This window comes from Hemibagrus wyckioides, linkage group LG06 (assembly GCF_019097595.1).
Source record: "Hemibagrus wyckioides isolate EC202008001 linkage group LG06, SWU_Hwy_1.0, whole genome shotgun sequence".
NCBI lineage: Eukaryota > Metazoa > Chordata > Actinopteri > Siluriformes > Bagridae > Hemibagrus > Hemibagrus wyckioides.
In genome coordinates, this window is record NC_080715.1 from 36,136,342 (window position 1) to 36,158,300 (window position 21,959).

General features: G+C 40.6%; 1 protein-coding gene across 4 annotated transcripts in view; it reads left to right on the plus strand.

Moving 5' to 3' along the window:
* Positions 1 to 12,247, plus strand: part of wasf1 (WASP family member 1) — a 68,525-nt gene extending 56,278 nt beyond the window's left edge. For 2 of the 4 annotated variants that reach the window (XM_058391742.1, XM_058391740.1), the window contains 6 exons: positions 242 to 325; positions 4,973 to 5,029; positions 5,980 to 6,146; positions 6,471 to 6,641; positions 10,545 to 11,092; positions 11,217 to 12,247. In XM_058391742.1, coding sequence (XP_058247725.1) covers positions 242 to 325; positions 4,973 to 5,029; positions 5,980 to 6,146; positions 6,471 to 6,641; positions 10,545 to 11,092; positions 11,217 to 11,374 — 1,185 coding nt within the window. In that variant the 3' untranslated portion in view covers positions 11,375 to 12,247. The remainder of the gene's footprint in view (positions 1 to 241; positions 326 to 4,972; positions 5,030 to 5,979; positions 6,147 to 6,470; positions 6,642 to 10,544; positions 11,093 to 11,216) is intronic. The other 2 variants (XM_058391741.1, XM_058391743.1) reach the window with 2 other exon arrangements.
* The last annotated feature ends 9,712 nt before the right edge of the window (positions 12,248 to 21,959 follow it).

The window sequence follows — 21,959 nt, forward strand, 5'->3', positions numbered from 1 at the left end:
TTCAAACAGTCCTATACTGAAGCTGCGTCTATTACTGAATCATAGAGTTACTACGACTCTGAAAGTCTCTCTACAGCACACGTCAACTTCCGTAATATTCTTTTTCCTCGCTACGATCTGTCTCCTGCGATTCCATGTAGCTCTGTGTTCTTTTCAGCTTCTGTGCTTCTGATCTCTTCCTGTCTCTTCTTCTCTCTGTGTTCTCTCTCTCTCTCTCTCCCTCTCTCTCTCTCTCTCGGAGTCTGAACAGCTTGAGGTGCCTTATCTAACTTTTCTGCAGGGTTTTATGGGTAGCCCCCACGAGCCCCTTCCTTTCATGCCTGAGGTAAGACCGTAAACAAACCGCTTGGAAACAAGGAGCAAACAGATTCTGTAAGCCTGCTGCCCAGCTCCCACTAAAATGCTAATCCCTGAACCCATTAACCTGCACCTCCCACTGCAACATGCACTTCTTCATTCATGCTGTCCAATTAGGAATATCTCAGGCATATCTTATTTGTAGCAGTGTAACCATACACAGAATTAACATATGGTGATGTCAGGACTCGAATAATAGCACAGTGTTTGCATGATCTATTCAAACTCTCTTTCTAGATGTGTTTTTTTAATCCTACGTTCTTCTACAGTGAATATCGCTGAACACCTTGTAGCACTGAATCAGTGAAGAAAGGCTTATATGTATTTAATAGATTTGCACCACTCCACCATTCACTGGATCATAACATGCAGTGATGGTAGCTCAAGTGGTTAAGGTTCTGGGTTGTTGATCAGAAGATCAGGGTTCAAGCCCCAGCATTACCAAGCTGCCATCGTTGGGCCCTTGAGCAAGGTCAACCCACGCTGCTCCAGGGGCACTGCAACATGGCTGACCCTGTGCTCTGACCCCAACCCTCCAAGGATGGGATATGCAAAGAAAGAATTTCACTATGCAGTAATATATATGTGACAAATAAAGGCTACTTAACTTACCAAGAAGCAGAAGTTCTGCCATAATGCACCAGACCTTACAGATTTGAGGGAGTTTTAACCATAACCATTGCCACTGCTACACTAATAAAAAATGGTTCTGTCACTTACTGAATGTACACTTTAAAAAATAAAGTTAAAAAATGGGTTTTTTAAGAAGGAACGGTGCTTTGGGGAACCAGAAATGTTTTTTTTTTCTATGGCATCATTGCGAAAGAACTGAAATGATGCCTCTGAAGAATCATTATTAGTGTCTCTAAAGCAGGGGTCCCCAACCACCGGGCCGCAGACCAGTACCGGGCCACAAAGAAAATATTAACTTATAATTTTTTATATTTATATATCTTAACTTAAAATTATATGTATTTTATTTTTAAAAATTGCCACTTCAGACCGCACCACACTCCCGCATTTGACTCCATCGCTGGGTTTTTTCACACATCAGTATGTACGCAAGCTAACCTACACTAAAATGACCCAAACACAAATGTCACCCCAGCCCCCGAGCCCCGGGTTGCGGTAAAATGGTCTGATATCAAACCGATCCATGGTACAAAAAAAGGTTGGGGACCCCTTCTCTAAAGAACCTCAAAAATGGTTCTTCAGTGGTATCACTGTAAAAGACTGTAGTGTGATAATGTCTTGGCTTGTGAAAGCATCTTATTTAAGAGAAACATGTTATTTTTTAATATAAACCCCTGTAGTCTCTTTTGATTCGAGACAAATTAGAAGTTTTCAAAGGCAGGACTGCGGAGCTTGATTAAAAAATCAATGCTTATTTTAACCTTGTATCGATTGTATTGTACACCTCTACATATTTGCTATCTATCCAGATGTAGCGACAGCTGTGCAACTAAGCACTAATTCATGTTACAGAAGGTCTGTATTGTAATAACAAACCCAAAGAAGGATACAGTAAAAGTCCAAATGTTCTGCTCTCTTCTTCTAATGCTGCAGCTGTGATGTGAGCCAGGACATTTGGCACCGACTGCATTAGCGCAAGCCAAAATGAGAATAGCCGGTTATTTTTATTCGTTAATTTGAAAGACAATGTGCCTGTGAAGTGATTCTAAACAGGTTCGGTTTTATACAAAAAGATTTTGATTTTATTTTATCTTGCCTGTGTTTATTCGATAACTTGAGATGAATTCTGTTGCAGGTGATCTATAGCGAATAATTACATAAATAGTGTCATAACCCTCTCTTTAATGAGATGTTTGCTTTGGGCTTACTGGAACTGATTTGGATTTTTAAAGAGACTCCTTAAGATGCAAGCTGAAGTATTTTATATTGGTTCATAATTATGTGTCAAGTTTAATGCTGATTTAAGGCAGGGAGTTGTATAGTAAAACGGTATTTGTTATTTGCATCGACATTGTCCTGCATTCTGTGATTTGTTAGAGTTGCTTCTAATTCTGCTTGCTACAGCGAAATATTTATGATGTCCGTTACCTCACTATCCTGCTAATGAAATCCTCCTTCAGCATGTAATCCTCCATATTTTCTTTTATAGTAGCAGGAAATGATGACGAATGTGATTTTAGATTGATGTAAGTCACATGAATTTTGATCTATTTGTTCGGACAGAGATTGCACTGCCAGGAACTGGACTAGAGGATGTGAATTAAAACCATCAGATTCAGTGTTTTTTGCTTGTTCACACAGCCAGGAACAAATCAATAAAGAAAAAGATCAGATTTGGGGGCCTGCTGTGTGAACAAAGCCTTTATAGTCCCCAGTCAGTGTACCTGGGTATCATCTTGTCTGTTTTTGTGTCTTTGATTCCAATCTATATATAAACTAACTAGTCTTTCAAGCCAGATAAGCCAAACATACTAAAGTCCAGACACAACAGCATCTATATTTTGGATAACGACCTCTCAAATATGCGCTTAGGCGTTAGCATGAAGGCGAATGATGATCTGTGCTAGCTGTAGACGTTTCTGAAGCTAATGCTGTTTACATGTCAGGTAGCATTACTGAAGTTACGTAAAGCAACATATGATATGAGTGATAATGACGAGTTGATGACTATCACATAAGGACAGAATAACGATTCCGGCCACGCAGCTAGATCACAGAAAGACGCGGGGCTAGCTAGCGATGCCGATACAGGATCAGATGCAGATACAATAAGAAGTTAATGATTTCCAAGTAGTTCATAAATAATAATATGTGTTGAAATTTCAACATCCAAAGAAAGTATATGTGTGTGTGTTTAAAACAATCCTTCTAACTTCTTATTTCATTCATATTCCCTTTATAATGGACAGGAAGTTCAACACACACACACTGAACATATTACACTATTCCTAATCCATACACAAGGTGCATAAGCACTTAACAACAGACACAAGTGTGTTGAAGAGTGTCACTCTGACTCATCGCTCATCTCTGGTGCACCGCTCTTCCCTCCAAACTGTTACATGCATGCCAAGTTACTAATGTACTAAAATATTCCATTATTTGCCCTTTTGCAATACTTCAGATTAATATAATTACACGGGTGAACCCTTTACTCAAGTAATCAACAAAAAAGAAAAGAAAAAAAACGCTAATCGATGGTGGATTAGTCAGATGGCTGTTTGTTTTAAGTTGTTTTCATTTTATTCTATGCATGCTACATCATGGGAGTTTATTAGGAACCAGCCAATCATGTGGCAGAAGCACAATGCAGGAAATCATACAGATACAGGTCAAGAGCTTCAGTTAATGTCCAAGTCAAACATCAGAACGGAGAGAAAATGTAATCTCGATGACTTTAACCATGACGGTTGATGGATGTTGGTTGTTGGTGCCAGATACTCTACTGATTTCTTTTTTACGCAGGGTTTACAAAAGTGTAAAAAAAAAAACATTAAAAAGAGTTCGAAGGAGAATAGCCAGAGCTGAGAGAACTCAAATAGATGCTCTTTACAACCATGGTAAGCAGAAAAGCAATTCAAAATATGCAACACACCAAATCCTGTGGCAGAACTAGAACCTGATGTGGTTTATAGCATCTGCATGAAGGTTTGATGTGTTGTGTGATGCTTTTCTGCTTAACACGGTTGGTAAGAGTTGGTTGTTTTCCTTTGACAGTCTTTTTCTCATCAACAAGGCGATTCCACACACAGAGCTGGATGTTTTTTGTATAGTTTTTGTATAGAACTGTGTAAACTATACAGATTGGGATGGATGGGTGGAATGGATGGATTGATGGGATGGGTGGGATGGATGGAGGGGTGGAGGGGTGGGATGGGTGGGATGGATGGATGGATGGGTGGGCAGATTGGTGGGCGGATGGCTGGGTGGATGTATGGATGGATGGATGGATGGATGGGTGGGCGGATGGCTGGATGGATGGGTGGGATGGATGGGCGGTGGGTTTATGGGTGGGTGGGTGGATAGATCTCTTCTCAAAGACGTTTTCCCTCACCATCGTCACCTCATTAGGGATCGTTTTAAATTTTAATATTAAACTTTATTCATTTTTATTCTTTTTTTTTTCCTGTAAAGCTGCTTTGTGACAATTCCACTGAACGTCCATGATCCTTTTCTCTTCGTTCCAATGTTTGATGTTTGATTACCCGAAGCTCTTGATCTGCAGGATTATATACATTACGCTGCTGCCACATGACTGCACAGGTTTACATGTGTGTATTCGTTTATTTGTGTGCATTCTGTAAAAAAATTCTTTGCATTTTGTTGACTTAATATTTTTTTGTGCTTTCCATTCTTACCTTAAGTTCAAATCTCTGGAGTTGCGAAATATTTTTCTTTCCCCCCGAAATGTACAATTTTATCTATATTCTTTATGTCTCTATTATTTATCTTTATACAGCATTCATCTTTAAATATTTTTTTTTTCTTCCCAGCCTTCTAGAATGTTCTTTCTAGACATTGTGTGCACATTTATGTTTTATTTTATGAAGTGTTTATTTTCTGCTTGGCCCCGTGGCTCATTGTTAAACGTTACGTTATAATTAAGCATGTGGTGCTTTTCTTTTTTCATTTGTTCTTGTAGTTACAGGATCCTCGCTTGTATGATCAGGTCTATAAGTATTTAGACCTCCCAGGGCAGGTATGTGAAATAGAGAACCTATGATATGATATATGTATAGATAAATATATATTTAAATATAACTAGCCAGTAAGGCATCTCTTTACAGGGAACAAAGGAATCTATGGCTATTTTTGTTTTTTTTGTTTTTTTTCTTTTTCTTCTTCACTTTATCCAAGATTCAATCCATATTATCAGGTGAACTAATTCCCAGATATTAATCGATATATTCGAATATATTTGGTCTTTTCTTTTCAAAGCATTGTGTCAGGGATTTCTATATCGCAACAGGGATTAGTATAGGTCTTTCTAATGGATTGTACAGTAAGTATGTGCTTAAAAAAAATCATCCCCTGTGATATGAAGAAATAAAATTAAACCTCCGAGTATGGATCGTCTTCTGTTTTCTTCCTAAACAGACTTATAGAAGCCATATAGATTTATTTGTTTCCTGTGTGTTCCTTTGTATGTGTCTGTATTAATAAGCTGTGGCATATTCCGCGCCGTGTGCGTTTGTGTGTGTGTGTGTGTGTGTTTCTCTGCGGTGATGGCTGCACAACTGACCCTGCTTTATCTCCTAATGGATGAAGGACTTTGCTCTTACTTACACTGCATGTGTGTGTTTTTAGTATTCTGAGTCTGAATCTGAGAGAACAGGATCAGAACACTGGTGTGTGTGTGTGTGTGTGTGTGCATATATTTTACACATCCACTAGATCCACAAATCAGTGTAAAAGGTCAGGAGTGCAGAAGTGCAAATTTGACAGATAAACTGCGGATGTGAAGATTTTTTTCTTCTTCCTTTAGCTAAATGCACTTCTCCTTTATTTTCTCTGATTTTTTTTGTTCTGTACATTTAACCCCCCCCCACGCACACCTTCCTAATCCCTTCCCTAGCTCCTTTGCAGTGTTATATGACTGTTAGTCCATTTTGTGATGATAAAATTCATGCTTTGTGTCTCTTCGCTCAGCTAAAGAACATCGATCGTCCTGCAGAACCAGAGAAGGTACCACGAGCTCCTCATGATCGCAAAAAGGAGTGGCAGAAACTGGCTTTAGGGGCAGAGCTGGCAGAAGATGACACTGAAGATAAACACAAAGACGCTAGCAATGGCTTGGCACCCTACCATGACCCCAGGTGTGTGTGGGTGTGTTAGAGAGAGAGACAGATAGACAGACAGACAGACAGACAGAGAGTGAGACACACACAGAAAGAGAGAGAGAGAGAGAATATTTAATCATATTTATATATAATTCAAGTGTTCTCTGTGTGTATGTGTGTGAGGGAGGGAGGGAGGGAGGGAGGGAGAGAGAAAGTATTTAATCATATATATTTATATATGATGCAGGTGTTTTGTATATGTGTATGAGAGAGAGAGAGAGAAAGTGTGTGTATAATAAGAGTAAAAAAACGAGCACCTACTAACCCTCCTTTTTTATGTGGTTGTGTCACCAATTTTAGGCAAATGTACATGGATCATTTGGATGGTTCGTTCTCTCTGGCTGCTTTGCCGTACTCACAGATGAGCGAGTTGCTCAACCGCACAGGAGAGCGCATGTACGGCCGACCTCACGAGCCTCCACCTCCTCCACCTTCACACCCTGCAGACATCAAACCTGCCTCCGCCATCAGGTACACACACACACACAGAGCACTAATCAGGTCTTAGATATATATTAGAGCACACACACAAACACACACAGTGAAAATAAACAAGTTTTAGATTTTTATAAGTGTAAGCACACACACAGTCTTTATCTCATTTATACAACTGGGAGTTGAACCTCAACCACTGAGCTACCAATCTCTCTCTCTCTCTCTCTCTCTCTCTCTCACATACACTCACTCACTCTCACACACACACTTTCTCTCTCTCTCTCTCTCTCTCTCTCTCACACATACACTCACTCACTCACTCACTCACACACACACACTTTCTCTCTCTCTCTCACATACACTCTCTCACTCACACACACACTCTCTCTCTCTCTCTCACATACACTCACTCACTCACACACACACACTTTCTCTGTCTCTCACATACACTCACTCACTCACACACACTTTCTCTCTCTCTCTCTCTCTCTCTCACATACACACTTTCTCTCTCTCTCTCTCTCTCTCTCACATACACTCACTCACTCACACACACACTCTCTCTCTCTCTCTCTCTGTCTCACTGTCAAACACACAACACACATACAACACACACACACACATACTTTCTACCCCCCCCTCGTCAAACACGCACACACCCACACCAAACAACTGCACACAGCACAAATAAAGAAGGTTTAATTATACATATTGTGCATATATATATGTGCCAAGTGCAACCTTTCTCACACACACACACCACAAATAAACAAGTCTTATATATAAGTGCAAACACACGCACACACATTCCCTAACACATTACACTTTACTGTCACAGTTCCATCTGCTGCCTCCTATTTATAATGTATAACTACAATATTAAATAAAAGTCTTGTTTCTTCCTAAACAGTTTCTTCACCTACTGAAAAAAAAAATCTTATCTTAGCAAAAAATATATAAATAAATCTTAGCATTTCAGATGTGATATTTCTGTTATAGAGCTGTATTTCTGGCACAACAAGAACATAAACTAAAGGTAAAAGGTGTCGAAAATGACTCACCTTGCTTCAGCAGAGGAGAAAAAGTGCTTCATGTAAAACTCCATGATCTTTTATACTTTCCTTGAAACTGCTGAATCCACAGAAAACGAACCAAATTAGTACTTATCCTGTCTGCTGGCTTTACAGCTATTTTTTGCACCACCGATAAAGGGCAGTTGTCCTGTTTCTCTGGCAACCTCGTGTACAAAAGGAGTTTTTAATGTCCAATTTTGTCCTTATTTAGCCATCGTGGTCACATGATCTAAACATGGCGGCCATCCTGGCAGGACCCGGACAGATATATCCTTGACAGAAGGGTTCGAATCTGGTAATTACACAGTATTGAAGGGCAAGATCAAGTATCCTGGGGTCATACTGTAGGGTCAAAGCTAAGGCTCCGAGTTGTTGAACAGTGGATCGAGGTTTAAGCCCCAGCACCAACAAACCCCACTGCTGGGCAGTTGAGCATCCCCCCCTTCTCCAGGGTTGCTGTATCATAGCTGGCCCTCTGCTCTGACCCCAACTTCCTCAGCTGGGATATGTAATGTAGGTGTGAAGATAATAAAGGCAATAAAAAAAGGAATAGAGGAATATTAGTAAAAATTCCAAGGATTGGAAATGGTTTGGTTGTGCCAATGATACATGGCAGCTAGGTGTTGCTTGCTAACAAGTCTGTATTAATGCCCTGGATACTACACAGTACTGTGTTTTGTTTCAGACAGCAGGAGGGTTTTGAAGGTGGCTCTGCAGATGCAGCATTTATTGTAAATGCCCTCGATGGAGGGAAAAGAGACTTGCGGTGATGTGCTCAGTTATTTTCACTACCCACAGCAGGATCTTGTTGGGCTTCAGTTGCCAAACCAAGCAGCTGCTTAGCATGCTCTCTGAGGTCACCTTGAGAAAAAAGAAGTAAGAATGGGGGAGGCTTGATCTTCTCAGTCCCTGAAGGAAACTGAGATTCGAACCTAGAGACGAGATTTGGATGAATTTCTTCACGCTGTGCATGACAAAATATCTGGACTTGACAAAACATCATGGTGGATTGTGTAACGGCTTTCTCAGTTATATATGAACATCTGGGGATGTTATGTTTATGGAGCTTAAATACAGTAGAATAGGATTGATTAAATATTATATAAAGAGAGGTTTGAATATAATTTGTCTTTGCTCAGGAGTGGATGGTATGAACAGAGTTGATCTTGACATCTTGAATAGATAGATATCTCTTAGAGTATAACTAAAGTGTATATGTTTAAGTGAACTAAAGTAACCTTTTATATAATATAAGTTTAAGCTTAGTTGACTTAACTAAATTCACTGTTACAAAGCACTGACACTGGAGACTCCTTCCCTACATGATAAATAAGCTTACATTACACAATGTTTGACCACAGGTTTGTGTGATAAAATGATTTTATTGTCCCTATAAACTTTCACACATTCTTCACATCGCCTGGAAGCTCCACCCCCTTTCCCTTCATGATGAATCAGTTACATTACTGACCATGACTGAACTTGGGCAGGCTTCCTCGCTTTCTATGAAGATAAATGGAGTTCATTAATGTGAAATAAAATTGATCACTATATGTGCATGTGCGGTAACGAGCTAATGTTAGACAATTATATATTTATCATCAGTTAACTGTGATGTTCACATAGCAGCCCTGAGTGTATCTCAGGGGATGGTCACTGGAAACCAGTATGTATGTAGAAAGGAAAAAAGAAAGAAGGAAAGAAAGACAGACAGACAGACACACAGATAGACAGACAGACAAAAACAAACAAACAAACAAACAAACAATCCAGACAGAAAGAAACAAACAAACAATGCAGAAAGAAAGAAAGAAAGAAAGAAAGAAAGAAAGAAAGAAAGAAAGAAAGAAAGAAAGAAAGAAAGAAAGAAAGAAAGAAAGAAAGAAAGAAAGAAAGAAAGAGAAAGACAGACATAAAGAAATTAAATATTCTATTTTGTGTAAAATGTCAAAGATGGACAGTTAAAAATAAAAGCCTGCACACTCGTGTAGACTTGGAACAGCAATGTGTAAGTTTTGTACATTAGGCAACCCATTTGTAACTATCCAGTTTGGTTTATAAATTGAAACCCTTTACCCTTTTCTCCTGAAGCAGAACTGGTGGAAATGCTGGGTTTTTTTCATCACTATCTATTCTTTCTGATGAAACAGTTTATTATAATTTGTTTAATATAGAAAGTTAAAAAAAAATTTATTGTGGGATGTCTTGGTGTCCAGTTATTGTTACTATAGCAACGAGTATGTACATGAATGATCATTTAATCTGGGATTTATGAGAAATATAACCAGAACTGCTGTTATAGAAAATGAATCAGTAACTGATTCCAGACCTCCATGTTGTAGTATAAACCCCAAAAACTGATCAGGACACCAGAGTGTTTCTGTTTAAAGATGGCAGTTTGTCATCACGGTACCACAGCTGCACCTTTTCTCTCCCCAGCTTGTTTCCCAGCTCGGCTTTGTAGCAAGGCGTGACCCAGTTTAAAAGCTGGTTTCTACCTTCTACTCTCCTCCCTCTTGTAATCATGCTCTCTTTCTCCTTCTTTCCCTGGGTGTTTTATTTTTGTTTTATTTAAGACAATAAAATGAGAACAAAACTCCCAGAGCAGTACAAGCTGAGACGTTGGGTCTCCTGCAGCTCTCACCCTGTTTCACGACTCATACCTCGATCTGTTCTGCTTTTAACACGGAGAAACTTCCACTAAATACAAGAAATGTTGTGAAATAGGAACCTGGATGAAAGCCTGATGGAAAAACATATGATAATATTCTTACACTGTGGACAGATTACTTGATGAATGCCGGTGATGATGTGTTGCAGTCAGTCAGTCTGTTATTATTTATTCTAAACTTACTTTCTATTTCAGCTCCAGTTCAGGTTTCTCCGACAGTCGTCCTCAGTCCCCGGCCCGCACCCCTGTCTTCTTGAACCCCAATGCTCCGCCCCCTCCTCCTCCACCACTTCCCCCACCTCCTCCTCCTCTCCCATCCACTGTATCGGGCTCGAGCATGCGCAGCACACCGCCTCCCCCAATCCCGCCATTACCTTCCCAGCAACCCCTTGCTATCCCCCCTCCTCCTGCACCCCTTCAGATTGCCCCCGGTGTATTACACCCCGCCCCTCCTCCTGTGGCTCCGCCTCTTCATTCTTCTCCAGCTCGCCTACAGCAGGACAAAGTCTTGCTCCCTGGCCTGGGAGACGGCGCTGTCTTACCTCCTCCTCCCCCGCCTCCTCCTCTGCCCCACCCAGGGGCCAGAAGCTCTCCTCCTTGTCAGCCTCCAGGTCCACCCCCTGTGCCTTCGTTCCCGGTTTCATCTCCGTCCACTCACTTGGGTCACGAAGTCAAACGACATCCATCAAACCTGCCACCAATCAGCGACGCTCGCAGTGTCCTATTAGAAGCCATTCGTAAAGGTAATAGGACATTTATTTTGTTCACTCAGTAGACTGTTTAGTCTGTTTTGGCTGTATTTCTAAACAGTTTTGAAAGAATTCTCAATAAGCCCTTTTTTTATTTTTCTGTCTCTTTCTCTCTCAGGTATCCAACTGAGGAAGGTCGAGGAGCAAAGGGAACAGGAGGCTAAGCACGAGCGTGTGGGCAACGACGTAGCCACTATCTTGTCCCGACGCATCGCTGTGGAGTACAGCGACTCCGAAGACGACTCCGAGTTCGATGAGGTCGACTGGATGGAGTGAGAGGGGGGGGGGAGAAGAAGGGAGAGAATGATGATGATGATGATGATGAATATTTAGGTGGGAATATTTCGAAAGAAATGACCATGTTATGGAAAAAAAAAAAGTCGTGTCTCGTTTTCTCCTCTGTCCCGCTTCCACGGTTCTCCATGTGGTATGTTTCAGGAAACTTTGTGTCTCCTCTCTGGTTGTCTTTTTTCCAGGATGTTTTGCTCTCATGTTTTTTATACAACATAATTAAACTTATGTTGATTGTTCTCAAGGTTTTTTAACGTTTCTCTTTTACAATTAATGGAAATAACTCCGATGTTGTAGCTCATTTTCAAGGAGGGACCACAAAGCTCCACTGTTTAGTGTTATGTAAAGAGGTAAAGAGGCAATGCGTCTTTAGCATCAATTCTAAGGCAATACTGCCACCCTCTGGTTTATTACCATCTATTTTTTTTTTTTTAATTTACTTGTATAAGGAAAACATTTCACATGGTTAAATAGGTCAGTAAACGGCCTATGTGAAATGAGGGCATGGTCTGTTAAAAAAAAGAAGATGATGATTATGTTCTCATTACAATAATTTTACATATCTCTGAGCAATATGTACTGTCACTGTATGAGTTAGTGAGAATGAAAAAATAAATGTGGTCGAGATGCTCGTTTTCTGTAAAGATGAAAAAATGAAGAAAAAAAAAAGAAGTCGAAGAGAAAAAATAAAAAGTAAGGTGTTTTAATGGTGCTGGGATATTAGGGGCAAGATGTTATGTTATGTTATTTCAGGGTTCTAGCATTCAGAGGGCTCTACATGGTGTGTTGAAATCAATAAGGAATCAAACCACTACAGTATCAACTGACTGTCTTCTGACCAAACAAAAGAAAACAAAACAAACACCTGGCCATACATTTCTCCTTCTCCTGCCTTATGGTTTGTATAGACGTGTTGTTAAGTTGATGAATGTACTGTGCCGTTACTACTTTTTGCCTGCATTTCTAAACATTAGCTGTTTCTATGTTCCAGACTGGAAAATAAAAGAAGAAACAAAACAAAACAAATCTAATTTTAAGGTGTTCACCTTGTAACTTATGTAAACTGTTTAATGTAACAGTTCGCTTGAATTAATAAAAGCTAATGTTATGTTAAAGGTTCCATGCTAGTCATGCTGTCTTCAGCTGTGTGTTTGACTTTTTAATGTATTATTTGGATGAATGTTTTTGTTTACATTATGATGGAGGAACAGCAGCACTTTACCAGATGATGGTGCTACAAGATAGGTTAGGGGTTGGCATTTCAGCCAATTATTCGATGAATCCTTCGACAAATCAATCAATCATTTCACAGAAAAATAATAAGAGAAATTGATCTGTTCTGATACTTTGGGTCATGAGCAAAAAATGTGTGTTCATGTGCATCAGTTTAGTATAGTAGTAGTAGCGGTAGTGATAGTCGTGCACAGAAATTCAACAGTGTGACCATTTGTGGGAATTTGCGCTGAACATTATAGTTTTTATTTACTATGCAAGTGCACTCTTTGAACCCCAGAGGTCCCCAGCTGTCTCCTGTGATGATCGTGATGCCTCAGGCACTGCTTTGGGGCTTCACTTAATCATTTTCTCGGGTTTTAATAACATTTTGGGGAGAATTTTCTTTCTGCAGCATTTTCAGTAATGCTTTTCCTAGACAGGGTTGTGGGGGAGCCTGGAGTAGACTCACAGGGGTCTAGGGGGCAGAAGGTGGACAGGGTGCTGAAACATCACAGGCCATGTCTTTAGACTGGGGGAGGAAACCCATGAAGCAGGAGGAGAACAGCGGGAATGGAACCCCAGACCTTGGACGTGATGGGAAAATGTACTAACTACTAAGCCACCATGCCCTCCTTGACCCCTTAAAATATCTTTGTTTTCTACAGCACATTGTTTTCATTGACTTTTATTCATAAATTAATAAAAGGAATCTCAATGAGGTCATTGTTCCTCATTCAAAACAAAGGTTTTTTTTTTCCAAAATATCATAAGGTCTTGACCTGTAGGGGGCGCTACAGGATAGCAGTGCTTTCTTGCCTCAAATACAACAAAAAACCTTCCAGAATCCAGCCATAGATAGATAGATAGATAGATAGATAGATAGATAGATAGATAGATAGATAGATAGATAGATCATTTTCAGATTTTGTAATTTATACATGAATTTTTAATAATAATAACTTTATTAATTAAAACATATAGCTTTCTGGGTTAATATTAATCTTCCATGACAAACCTTAACTGTGTGTCCATCTTGGACCCATCGAGTGCCATGAAACCTTACACTAGGGGGCACTGGTGATGTTTTTGGAAATCATAAACACACAATATTGTGTTCTGTCAAATATCTTTGTCTTCCAGAATCATTGTCCATAAAAAGCGGTCTCTTAGACCATTTAACTCCAACCACTCAAATTCTACGATAGGTAACACCATATTAATCTGCAACCCTACTTTTGAGAATACTCCAAGAATTGAAAATTCAAATAGTTAAAGCTAAAGCACAAGAAAGAATCACAAATATAAAAAAAAATATATAAATATTTTTCAAAAATATGATTGATTTAAGGTAATAAATAGAAAATGAGAAACAAATATAAACAAATATTAAACAATGAACTAGTTGCTCTGATGATATAAAATAGCTGATATGGTTATAGATAGTTGTATTTTTTTTTTTTTTAAAGAAGATAATAATAAAATAAAACAAGACATAATATAAAATGGAAATGCACTATATTGCCCAAAAGTTTTGGGACACCCCTCCAAATCATTGAATTCAGGTGTTTTTCAGGGGTTGGGCTCGGCCTCTTAGTTCCAGTGAAAGGAACTCTTAATGCTTCAGCATACCAAGACATTTTGGACAATTTCATGCTCCCAACTTTGTGGGAACAGTTTGGGGATGACCCCTTCCTGTTCCAACATGACTGTACACCAGTGCACAAAGCAAGGTCCATAAAGACATGGATGAGTGAGTTTGGTGTGGAGGAACTTCACAGAGTCCTGACCTCAACCCGATAGAAGCCAAGCCTTCTCGTCCAACATCCGTGCCTGACCTCACAAATGCGCTTCTAGAGGAATGGTAAAAAATTCCCATAAACACACTCCTAATCCTTGTGGAAAGCCTTCCTAGAAGAGTTGAAGCTGTTATAACTGCAAAGGGCGGGACAACTCCATATTACATTCATGTGCATGTAAAGACACTGGCCTGACTCGCAGTCTCCTCTCTAATTCATCCCAAAGGTGTTCTATCAGGTTGAGGTCAGGACTCTGTGAAGTTCCTCCACACCAAACTCACTCAGCCATGTCTTTATGGACCTTGCTTTGTGCACTTGTGTGCAGTCATGTTGGAACAGGAAGGGGTCATCCCCCTGGTATGCTGAAGCATTAAGAGTTCCTTTCACTGGAACTAAGGGGCCGAGCCCAACCCCTGAAATACAACACCTGAATTCGGTGATTTGGAGGGGTGTCCCAAAACTTTTGCCAACTTAGTGTAGCTGTGCAAGGTAGAGTAGCAAATGAAATAAAGTGACATAAGTGGGGAAAAATAAAATAAAAATGTAGCTAATAGTAGGTAAGTGCTTTGACGGATAGATTTGGGTCACGTGATTAATTGTTAAATAACAAGAGTTTCTATTTCAGGGCATGCTTTAGGAAGGTGGGTGGAAACCAGAGAACTTGGAGGAAGTCAATGGATACAAGGGGAGAAAATTAGAGCCTAACTAAGGTCAGGAACTGTGGACCTTGGAGCTGTGAGGCAGCAATAGACCAGTTGGACCAGTGTACTGTTTATTTAATAGTTGTGTAAAAGTAAAAGTAATCTGGCAATTTTTTAAAATCATTTTGAGACATTTTGGCTCAAAGTATCAGTGTTTACATTGGGTTCCTCATTTACACCACATTTAATCTGCCCCTATGGCAGAAGAGCCAGTGGCTCAGAGGATTTCAGCAGGTGAAGGAGCAGCACTGCTGTCGGCATCCTGACTCTTCAGCTACTTGAAAGAGAACCTTATTTTAGAGCCTCTCAAAAGGCTAAGCCGGTGCTTTGACACTCTTTCTTCTTATGTGTGAAAAGAGACGATGGGATACGTTTAGAAAAAAAGAAAAGTGCAGTGATACACAACTAACAGGTTCACACAACTCTTTTAAAAACTGTTATGTTATACACTTCTTTTAGCAACTAAATTACATTATTCACACCAAAAGCAATCAGTTAAAGACAGATCAGTGTGGTCAGTGTCTTTTTAGCAAACTACAAAGCCCTTAGAACAAAAAAATTCACACTGAAGATGATTAGACGAAACCAGAATGTTTTGCCATAAAGATAAGTGATATGTATGAAGGAAAGAGTGTGAGGTTTTTAATCTAAAGAACACTAGCCCGATTGTGAAGCATGGTGGTGGTAGCATCATGTCGTGAGGTTAAATCATCACATTGTGCAAGGTAAAATGTGGTTGTAACTTAGTCTTAAAGCAGGACAATGATCCTAAGCATACTACTAAAAATTTTCTGCAACAAAATAATGGAGTTTCGCCATCAGAAAGCCCTGACCTGGAACTTTGTGAACTGAAAAAGCACGTCTGAGCAAGAAAACGAGTTGTCAGGAGGAATGAGCTAAAACTCTGGTAAAGTTTTTTGAAAAGATTGTGTAAAGCTACCCTAAGAGTGTGATTCAAGTTCAAGCAATTACTAGCAATGCCACCAAATGCTAGCAATGTCTGAATGCCTTTAGCTGTAGGGTATGTAATCCTTTGGGCTCAACCAAAGAGCAACCAGCGATGAGTTGCAAAGATATTTAATCATTGATAAATGAAAGTGTAGGTGTGAATCTTTTTCTTCATTTAGCTACAAATGTTCACTACGGTTTATAGCATTATAGCACAGGCTGTGGACAGGTTGTTTTCTGCCTTTTCGTGATGCACTCGGTCAGCTCTGTGTGAGAGGAGAAGAATAAAGTGCTTTACTGAGAGCTTGCATCCAAGCCTGCCTATGTTTCCAGGAAGAGGGATGGTTAATCATCATACACACATGCACACACACATCTGTGCATGCACTAAAAACTGCACCAGGCTCTGTGGATACATTAAGTGCTAAAAAAAAAAAAAAGGGAGGGGGGTGCAGATATTTCTAAGCACTGACCTTTGCTTGTGCTTACTCACTGATTTAGATTTGTTTGGTCAAGAGTGCAATAATAGCTCTAAAAATGATAGACAGTAATATATGGTGAAGTGAAGAGGGTAGAATTAGTAAAGCATGGGGGAATGTGGTCAATATTCTGCACAATTTGCTCTGCTAAAATTCTCTACATTTATGAAATGGCAGGTAAGAACATATAAACGCCTCTGTTCTTCTATCTGCAGGTTTCTAAGGGCTGCCTTGGCAAGGCTGTTGAATAACATACACAGTCCAGAAAGGCGTAGGATGAAATGAGCTCTTATGACCGGATGGATCACAGAAAATCCCACCATTAAAATCTTTTTGTCCGTTTCTGAGGCACCATGGAGCTTTAGGGTTAAAAATTAATATAGATCTCCTGGGATTTTCACACACAACGGTTTACACAGAATGGTGCATAACTGCATAAATGAGCAGGTTGTTCCTATTAAAATGGATGGTGTGTGCATATGCTGGTTGTGTGAGTGTAGTGAAAGGAACACAATGTTAAATGTGTGTTAGTTTTATTATATAACAAATCAGAGCAGGGTTTTTTTGGAACTGTGGTATCAGAAAAGAGATCAGAAAAGTGTTTGGTTCATTTTCAGTACTGGGTAAGAAACATCACTGACATTCTAGGATGTACCATCTCCTCAGCAGATCAAACTTAACCAGTCTTTAATTCTAAATTCTTTATTCTCATATCCCATCCTTGGGGTTTGGGGTCAGAGCACAGGGTCAGCCATGATGCAGCACCCCTGGAGCAAGGTGGGTTGGTGGCCTTCCTCAAGAGCCCAACAGTGGCAGCTTGGCAGTGCTGGGGCTTGAACCCTGATCTTCTGATGACCCAGAGCCTTAACCACTTGAGCTACCACCACCCACAAAGTCTCAGAGGCTTAGCCAGTTGAGGTATTGCGGGGCCTTGTATGGCCATAGGCTTGTATGGTCCTAGGCCAGAATAAAATGTTTGGCAAAGTAAAATAAACAATATATCACACCTTCACCCCACAGAACCTCCAAGCACCAAAGATTATGTCATCACTGCACACAAATTCCAACTAGTCAGGTTCAGCCAGGAAGAGTGATTATTACATAATAGAAGAAACAGCTAAGTGTGATATCTATGAAATCTGACCCTGAAAACAGCTACTCTTGCAAGAGGTGTTGCTAAGCAGAGCTGATACTAGTGTATGCTATACCTGTGACAATGGTTGAGGCCTTTGGAAATGGCCTCAACCATTGGGCTTGGGAAATGGGAAAGGAGGATATCCAGCTTCCTCCAAAAGTGGCAGCTCTCTATGGGAGACCAACACTTCTTGGCAACTTCTGATTAACACTACCGCCAAGGTGTTTATGGTGTCACATACAAGAGAAGGGCTGTGGAACACTGACTCTAAGTCTTGAGTATGAGTATCAAGATTCAGATAGGCAGAAAGTAGTGGGACTGCAATGAATTAGAGGAGGTAGGGCTGAGACAAAGGGAAGCACTGGGAGTGAGTGGTGTCTATGGGATGAAGCTCCCTTAAGTCCCAATGCAACAAATCCCAGAACAAGGACGGATAGAAAATTGCAAGAGGGAAATGCAAAGAGCCTGCAAAGGCAGTAGGAGTACCTTTGTCTGCAGCAGCGAGTCTGGACAAGATAGGAGAGTACACTGTTGTAAAAAATCACCTGAACAGACCACCAGAACACACAGCTATTGGTCCATGTGATTTACAATCTCCATATTTGGAAGAGGAGTAAGGCAACAGCATGTCCTCTTTGCCCTGGAACATACCCTCAGCAATTACATAAAAGTCATTTGAGAGAAGATGATGGTACCATGCCAAGGTGCTTAAGGCAGTGACTGAAAGCACCTGTGAGTAATGGGAGTATTTGTATCAATGGCAGTATTGGCCAGTTCTTAGTCCCACTGTATTTGTGCCTTTACACCAAAAAGTGAAAGGTTTGAAGGATTCCATGTACATGATAAAAAAAAAAAAAAAAATCATTAGTCCAATCTTAACCTAATCACGTTCTAACATTTTCCCTTTACTCAAATGCATGTTTGGTGTCCTTCCTTCCTTGCTAGCAAAAATGATCCATTATTCCATTTTAAGTTCTCATAGGATAAAAACAATGTTACTGAAGCTGTATGAGGATAAGGAGAACGGTGAAGATCCTGACCGATGTCAAGTCTGCATGTAGTGTTTCTCAGTGAGACTGACAGCCACGATCCCTTTCCTGTTCACTCTGGATGAGAGATGGAGCAGGATGCGTGGGTGCAGCATCAATGAATAAAGCATCAAATGAATAAAGAGAAAGGGAAAAGGAGCAAGACATGCAATGACAGCCAGGCAAGGCAATAAAAACTTACAGCGGTGAAGGAATAGTATAGAATAGAAAAAAATAACACTTTCTATGAAACCAATAGTCATTTTATAAGGTATTATTTCTTATAAGCATCTTATAAACAGAAATAGTGCCTCATGTAGATCTAACGTGTTGTAATTACTTAACTTATGATAACATTTCACTGCAACCCAGTTACTATCACTGCTCAGATTTAAAGAAATTAAAGCGGTGTGATTCCGAACTAATGCGCCACAGTCAACCTTTCTCACAAATGACCATGGATCTATAGCAACAGCAGATTTACACAGCGTTTTAAATGAGCCTCTACTTTTGGGCCTTTGCGAATGTTCGGTGATGTCATTTTTATGGAAGTCAATAAAACTCAAGCAACTGTAAGATTCCTGTCTCTTCAGTCACAGCAACAACATGGACTACATACAAACGGCAGACCACACGTCATTCAGCTCTCGTGAACCAGAACACACTGACAGCACACACTCCCACTACATGCTGTCACTCAAGCTTGCTTGTTAAAACGTGTGATCTGCGTCCCTTTCGCCCACAGCTCTCGCACAGCTAACTGGAACGACAGAGATAAATGAAAATGCGGCTGTAAACCAAATCTCTGTTACTAGAAACATCATGGGATAGTAGACACAAGCATTTACAATGCAGCTGTACCTGGCCTTCCATGCCTAAAACAGATGTCCTTATGGATCTCAAACACATCTGCATTTTGAGTGATTTGCTATTAATCTTAGTACTCGCCAGAATTGACCAGTTCTACCAAATGATTCATTTACTCTAGAATCCTATGAACACTGGATTCATATATATTTGTCTGGCAATATACACTATATTGCCAAAAGTATTCGCTCACCTGCCTTGACTCGCATATGAACTTAAGTGACATCCAATTCCTAATCCATAGGGTTCAATATGATGTCGGTCCACCCTTTGCAGCTATAACAGCTTCAACTCTTCTGGGAAGGCTGTCCACAAGGTTTAGGAGTGTGTTTATGGGAATTTTTGACCATTCTTCCAGAAGCGCATTTGTGAGGTCACACACTGATGTTGGACGAGAAGGCCTGGCTCTCAGTCTCCACTCTAATTCATCCCAAAGGTGTTCTATCGGGTTGAGGTCAGGACTCTGTGCAGGCCAGTCAAGTTCATCCACATCAGACTCTGTCATCCATGTCTTTATGGACCTTGCTTTGGTCACTGGTGCACAGTCATGTTGGAAGAGGAAGGGGCCAGCTCCAAACTGTTCCCACAAAGTTGGGAGCATGGAATTGTCCAAAATGTCTTGGTATGCTGAAGCATTCAGAGTTCCTTTCACTGGAACTAAGGGGCCAAGCCCAGCTCCTGAAAAACAACCCCACACCATAATCCCCCCTCCACCAAACTTTACACTTGGCACAATGCAGTCAGACAAGTACCGTTCTCCTGGCAACCGCCAAACCCAGACTCGTCCATCAGATTGCCAGATGGAGAAGCGCGATTCGTCACTCCAGAGAACGCGTCTCCACTGCTCTAGAGTCCAGTGGCGGCGTGCTTTACACCACTGCATCCGACGCTTTGCATTGCACTTGGTGATGTATGGCTTGGATGCAGCTGCTTGGCCATGGAAACCCATTCCATGAAGCTCTCTGCGCACTGTTCTTGAGCTAATCTGAAGGCCACATGAAGTTTGGAGGTCTGTAGCGATTGACTCTGCAGAAAGTTGGCGACCTCTTCGCACTATGCGCCTCAGCATCCGCTGACCCCGCTCCGTCAGTTTACGTGGCCTACCACTTCGTGGCTGAGTTGCTGTCATTCCCAAACACTTCCACGTTCTTATAATACAGCTGACAGTTGACTGTGGAATATTTAGGAGCGAGGAAATTTCACGACTGGATTTGTTGCACAGGTGGCATCTTATCACAGTTCCACGCTGGAATTCACTGAGCTCCTGAGAGCGACCCATTCTTTCACAAATGTTTGTAAAAACAGTCTGCATGCCTAGGTGCTTGATTTTATACACCTGTGGCCATGGAAGTGATTGGAACACCTGATTCTGATTATTTGGATGGGTGAGCAAATACTTTTGGCAATATAGTGTATATAACAATCTGTCCAGTTGTAATTGTAGATCATCGTTCAGTCTGAAATCTTCAAGAACTACAGTTAAAGTTTAAGTTTACATCCACCTAAGCTAAGAAAGCAATTAATTCAGGTTTTATTTACATTTTGTTAGTAGTTGATCCCATTGTTTTTTTTTTCTGTACTTAAAATCTTGAAGCTAGCCTTCCAGAAACTTTGCACAATACTTTTTGGACATTGTTTGCTCATTTAGTGAGATGTATTGGAATCACGTCAGGGCTTGATGATGACCACTGCACTGGTTTCACTCTGCAGTCTTTAATTTTATTTTATTTGTTTTTAATCAATTTTTGATGTTTGCATGCTGTCGCCTTACCAGCCTCACAAGTCGCTCAGGTTTGCTGACTGTGAAGTGGTCAGACGATTTATGTCCCGGGAAGCCTTCATATCTGTCACATTCTGGCTCTCCCTTTTAATTATGCTGTCATTGCCGGAGTCCCTGTTTGCACTTTACACATAATCTACATTGTCTTTAAACATCACATGATCAGAAGCATACTTAATATCTTTCTCTTTCTCTCTCTGTCTATCTCTGTTGAGCTATACACCCCACTCCTGAACTCCCAGTGTTCTGAGTTTCCAGTGTGACCACTGCCTCTACCCCTGGTCGGAGTCTCGTCGCTTGGTGGTGCTCACTGATGCTGTGGATGGATCTGTGTGGACAGACTGTGACCCAGGAGACAGCCGTGGACAGACCCACTTGGGGACTTTCACACCGTCACGGATCTGTCAGCTTGTGACACCAAGGAATTAGTGTCTATAATGACCTCAGAAACTACACTGACCTAATAGTACCTCATGAGCGCTTGGTTGCGGTTGTAGAAAGGACATTATTTAATTACAGTTACATTATTTATTGTCCAGTGTCACCCAAATGATGATGAGGTTCCCTTCTGAGTCTGGTTCCTCTCAAGGTTTCTTCCTCATATCATCACAGGGAGTTTTT